The sequence below is a fragment of the Schistocerca piceifrons genome, chromosome 11 (assembly GCF_021461385.2).
Source record: "Schistocerca piceifrons isolate TAMUIC-IGC-003096 chromosome 11, iqSchPice1.1, whole genome shotgun sequence".
Taxonomy (NCBI): domain Eukaryota; kingdom Metazoa; phylum Arthropoda; class Insecta; order Orthoptera; family Acrididae; genus Schistocerca; species Schistocerca piceifrons.
In genome coordinates, this window is record NC_060148.1 from 129,684,209 (window position 1) to 129,690,208 (window position 6,000).

Here is a 6,000-nt window from a genome sequence, read left to right on the forward strand (position 1 = left end):
ATTTTTCATGAGGTTTGTTATTCTGCACACTAATATTTCTTCTTCTAAATGGTAAATAATGCATTCAGACAGTGCTGGTATTAAAGGTCATTCATGAAATAAATTATATTTAAACCAGAAAATTAAAGGTTCCACATGGCACATGAAAAGTACCTTGCTACACACATGTATGTACAGATTCCAAAATGTCTGTGAATTTGAGTTACAAACTTTTATAAATAGAAATATGAAGATCACAATACTTTGGGTCTGCAATAACTCAAACGTAAAATACTTTAGCTCCCTATGGGAAACTTTGTTCTTTACGTGACTCGTGCAACTGCTTTCACTCTTAATGGAAAACTAAATGGTTTATGTTAAAGTTAACTAGCAAAAAGTGTAACCATCATTACATAATTTCTGTGAAGTAAGCTTCCTTAATGTTATTTCCTTCTTTGTCATCATAACTTGATAATTTCAGTTCCGTATGGGACATATGAACTAACAAAATGAAATGCTTTTATTACTATGACCAAACAAAATCTTTTTAACATGTAGTACACAGTTCAAATCAGCAAAAAGTGTAACCGTATAATTAAGGTAAATGTTGATGAAAATTAGGCATGTAACATGAATACTGAAATTTCCTAGATTTCCACGTGTACCTGTAATCACTGTATTCTGTACTTTGTAGTGCCAGAAAGATAGTTCTATATGATTATTTGCATTCTCTTGCCCCCCCTCCCCTCAACACAGGAAAATATAATAGAAAGACATCCTAGCAAAATAAAGACAAAATTCAGAAAATTAGGTTTTGTCTGACTCAGGCCCCCTTATTCTAGAATGGTTATAAAGTAATAAGAATGCTTATGATCAACTGGAACATTGTGTTCATTATTTATTTGTTTATTTATTTATTTATTTATTCTTTGCCCATGGACTCCAGCTGAAAATCCAGCTGAGAGTATTGGGTGTGTCATGCAATAGCCTATTAACCTCAGACTTGATTTCATTATATATAAATGAAACAAATAATTAAACAGAAATAGTCCATAATCATACACAGGTTTTACATGTTTCGCATTATATGTACACACAAATCCAAACAACATACAGAAATGATAATTTTTAAAGGTACATTTCAGTAATGATATATTTCAACACCATCTTAGTATTCACTCAAACTGTATATACATTTCTCTGTGAGATATAGTTTCAAATGATTTTTAAAACATTTTAGATCTGTTTTTTAATGATTTTGGGGAGTTTGTTAAAAAAACCTTTTGCCTGCTTCTTCTGGGGCAGTCATAGCCAGTTTTAGATTTCTGTTTATCATGTAGTAACTTTCATTTCCTCTTGTACCGTGTTTGTGTACATCTCTATTTAGGAGGTGTTTATCACTTGACCTTACCACCATTATGCTTTGGTATATGTACAGTGAATATACTGTCATAATATTATAGTGTACAAAAGCTTGCCTATAGGTCTGCCTTGGTGGTATTTTTGTAATGCATCTCACTGCCCTTTTCTGAATTGTGAATATTCTTTATAGGTAGCCAGCTTGTGCATTTCCCCATATATGAACTGAATAAACAAAATAACTGATGATGGTCGAAGTAGAGAGGATATAAAATGTAGACTGGCAATGGCAAGGAAAGCGTTTCTGAAGAAGAGAAATTTGTTAACATCGAGTATAGATTTAAGTGTCAGGAAGTCATTTCTGAAAGTATTTGTATGGAATGTAGCCCATGTATGGAAGTGAAACGTGGACGATTCATAGTTTGGACAAGAAGAGACTAGAAGCTTTCGAAATGTGGTGCTACAGAAGAATGCTGAAGATTAGATGGGTAGATCACATAACTAATGAGGAAGTATTGAATAGGATTGGGGAGAAGAGAAGTTTGTGGCCCAACTTGACCAGAAGAAGGGATCGGTTGGTAGGACATGTTCTGAGGCATCAAGGGATCACCAGTTTAGTATTGGAGGGCAGCGTGGAGGGTAAAAATCGTAGAGGGAGACCAAGAGATGAATACACTAGGCAGATTCAGAAGGATGTAGGTTGCAGTAGGTACTGGGAGATGAAGAAGCTTGCACAGGATAGAGTAGCATTGAGAGCTGCATCAGACCAGTCTCAGGACTGAAGACCACAACAACAACAACAAGACAAATGTGGGAAGACAAGTCCATAATACATTGATCTGAGGACTTTATCATCCACAGTCTTAGCTGTTTTATGCATGATGAAGATCTGTTTGTTTATCTTTTTACACAGTGCATCTATGTGCTCCCCCCATGCCAAATGTTTGTCTATTATAGTTCCTAGAAAATTTGTACTGGTTACTTCTTTAATAGTCTTTCCATTAATATTAACATTTATATTATAATTTTCACTATACTTGGTCTGGTCATTGATTTAGAGTGATTCATAAACAGGTTGTTTTATGTTAAATATTTATTTGCATTTTCAATAGTCAGGAGTGCTTCCTTCTCAAGCTCCTCCTTTGTGTCAGCTGTACAAATGATTGTTGTGTCATCAGCATACATTATAAGTTTCTGATTTATATAGCTAGGGAAGTCATTTACGTAAAGTATAAATAGTATTGGCCCAAGCACAGACCCTTGCGGCACACCATGTTTAACTGTTTGTAATTCTGATCTGTAGTTTGTTATATTTCCCCCACTAGTATGTCTGATTTCTGGGCATTGTTTCCTATTTGTAATGTATGATTAAGTATGTCATAGTATTTTCCTCTAATTCCATTCTGATATAATTTCGTCATTAATTTTGAGTGGTTCACACAATCAAATGCCTTAGGTAGGACCATAAAAATCCCACAACTCTTTTGTTGCCTGTCAAGTAAATTAAGAATGTGGTCAATTATATCTGTTGATGCTGTTTTTGTTGACTTCCCTTCTCTGAAGCCATGTTGTGATGAATGCAGTATACTGTACTTTGTTATAAAACCTACAATTCTATTCTTTATTATCATTTCATAGATTTTAGCAAATGTTGAGATCAATGATATTGGCCTGTAATTTCCTAATTCATCCCTGTTCCCTTTCTTAAATATTGGCTTCACTTTACTTACTTTCAGTGAATCTGGAAATATACCTTCTTCTATTGCAGCATTCAGCATGTGTGTCAATGGTTTTAATATACATTTCCTGCATTCCTTTATGAGATGTGATGTGACACCATCCAAGCCAGATGAATGTTTAATTTTAAGTTGTTTTATTAGGTTTGACACTTCTGCATCTGTTGTAGGTATGAAAACCATAGTATGATTTGTATGTGGGGGGTTTAACAATTTACTTACTGCATTTGTTTTATTTTGAATTATTAGTTCGTCTGCTACAGTAATATAATATCTGTTAAAAGTATTGGCTACTTCGAGAGGGTTTGTGTTGCTTTTCCCACTCATCAGTGGGCAGATGTCCTCTGCCTGATTTGTCACTTTTCCTCTCTCTCCATTAATGAACGACCATAAACCTCTTGAGTAGTTCTTTCCCTTATCTATAGAGATCCTGATGAATGATGCTTTAGTTTCTCTCATAAAACTACAGTACTCTTTCTTTTTTTTATTTTATACAGTGTGTTGTAGGCCTCAGTATTTTTTTGATTGGAGAGGTCATAATACACTCTCAGATTATTTCTGGCATGGATTATTTCTCCAGTCACCCAGCTTTTCTTTTTTTGTTGCTGTTTGACAAGCCTTTTACTAACAGGGCATGTAACATCATAATAATAATTGAAAAAAGAATAAAACTGGTTCCATTTGGTGGTTGCATCTTTAGCTGCATATAATGTTTCCCAGTTTTCTGCCTCTAACATCTTCTTTAGTAGATTTATGTTATGTGGGTAGTTCTGTCTTCTCATCTCCCATACCTTCTGCACTGAATCACGTCTTTATATTTATGTCTATCATGATTGCTAAATGGTCTGCTAATGTGGAGTTTATTACCTGTGTGTCACAATAACATGTTGGAATATTTGTTATTACATGATCAATAATAGTTTCACTATGCTTTGTTACTCTGGTTGGTTTATCTATTTTTATTTTTAGATTGTATATGCACAATAAGTCCAGTAAGGTCTTAGTATTGTCTGTATTTTTACTCGTGTCCATGTTCGGATCTCCTATAATGATCAAATAAGCATATGTTTTTGAGAGGTGTTGGATTATATCTTCCAGCTGTTCAAAGAAGGTTTTAATTATACCATTTGGTGATCGAAACAAACCTAATACACAACATAATTTCCCAGCAATTTTAGTTTCCAGTGCTGTAGCTTCAAGGCTCAATTCGATAGTGTATTTTGTTATATATATGGCTTTAGTTGATTTATAGTTAGAAAAAATGGCAACCCCACCACCTTTATAGGAAGTTCTGCAAAAACTGGCTACTTTCACATAATTCTTCAAGTTGTACATTCCTATGTGATTTTCATTTAGCCCATGTTCTGTAACTACTAGAATGTTTGGCCTATACTCCTGTAATATTACCTCTAGTTCCTCTGTTTTATTGTTTATGTATTGAACATTTTGGTGAAGTATTCTAACAGTTGGATTTAAATGTAATAGTTCCCCTTCCTGTGATATACTAAGCACTTCACTTGCTCCCTTTGCTTCTGGTACTATGCAGTGATTTTTTTCAGTTTGTGTCATTAAACCTGGATTGTATCTTTGTCCAGTGTTTATATTCCTCTCACTATTGTCACACTGGTATTTAAGATGGACAGTTTTACTTACATCTTTTTCCATGTTCTCTTTCTGCTTACTCGGTACCATAAAAAATCCTCACTTGGTGTAGCAGGTCTCCTAGTTCTCAGGCATCTGTCTTGATTGGAAGTTGCTTCTGCTGTTGCTCTCGCAGGCCTCAGTTACCTCTTCTGTGTGGTTGCTGTTGCTGGTGGTTCCTGTGCTCCCCGACTTGGTGACTGCCCTTGTTTGTTAGCTGCTGCGGCTAATGACCTTTGTATGTTTTCCTCACATGCATTTTCATTGCCTTGAGGTAGTATTATGGGGTCTGCTGTTCTGGATGCTGTTGCTGACGACGACAGCTCTGCTGATGATTGTGGTGATTCTGCTGCTATTGGTTTATCTGACACTGCTGCTGAGAGTATCTGAGCCTTTGCTGCTGCTACTGGTGTTTGTTGTAGCTCTACTGCAGATAATGATGGTTCCACTGTTACAGACAACTCTTGTTTTGGCGGAATTGGGATTGGAGACACTTCCATTACAGATGACTCATTAATAAATGTAAGTGTTTCGGCACTAATAATCTTTTTCCCGTTTGCGTTCATGTGGAGACCATGTCTTGTGAAGTGCTCTCTGTGAACACTGTTTATCTCTATGAAAGTCGTATTCTGGAAACCTCTACATATTTTCTCAAATAGCCTGTTTGCTGTAACAATCTCGATGTTTACGCACGAGTTTTCCATCAGGTCGTGTCTCCTGGGGATACTAACAATGTAGAAATGCACTCGAGGCATCCTTTTGATTGTTTCGTTTAGGATTCTCGTTGCACGCCAAGTTTCATTACAGTAAACATCATTTGCGCCTCCTATTATGATGCAGCTGTTACCCGTCGCTAATATGTTGTCACTGTTTTTCAGAATTTCACGTAATGGCGCGCCTGGTTTGATGATGCCTGTTACATTAAGGTCTGGGTGATTTCTTCTCATAATTTCCGTAACTCCTCTCCCATGACTATCTGCAAAAATATATGTCTGTTGCTTGTATCCTTGCTTATGCATAACGTGGTTGTGTACTTTTTTTCCTTTACGAATATTTACCTTGTGTTTTTCTCCGTTTAATCCACTTGTATAATTTTGTGTGGATAGTTTGTTCATATTTTTATCCATAGATGCGCTATTAACACTTTCCTTGGTGCGTTTAATTCACTTGCGTCTTTTTGAGTGATCAGTTCGTTCATATTTCTAGTTACAGTCGTACTGTTTACACTTTGTACATTTAGTTGTGCAGACCTACGAATTTTTTGGCTAGCATTAATGAGAACTTG

At 35.7% G+C, this 6,000-nt stretch overlaps 1 protein-coding gene across 1 annotated transcript in view; it reads left to right on the forward strand.

The window, feature by feature from the left end:
• LOC124719790 overlaps positions 1 to 5,105 on the forward strand; it is a 42,836-nt gene extending 37,731 nt beyond the window's left edge. The window contains exon 2 of the mRNA XM_047244986.1: positions 4,990 to 5,105. Within this exon, the coding sequence (XP_047100942.1) occupies positions 4,990 to 5,105 (116 nt within the window). The remainder of the gene's footprint in view (positions 1 to 4,989) is intronic.
• The last annotated feature ends 895 nt before the right edge of the window (positions 5,106 to 6,000 follow it).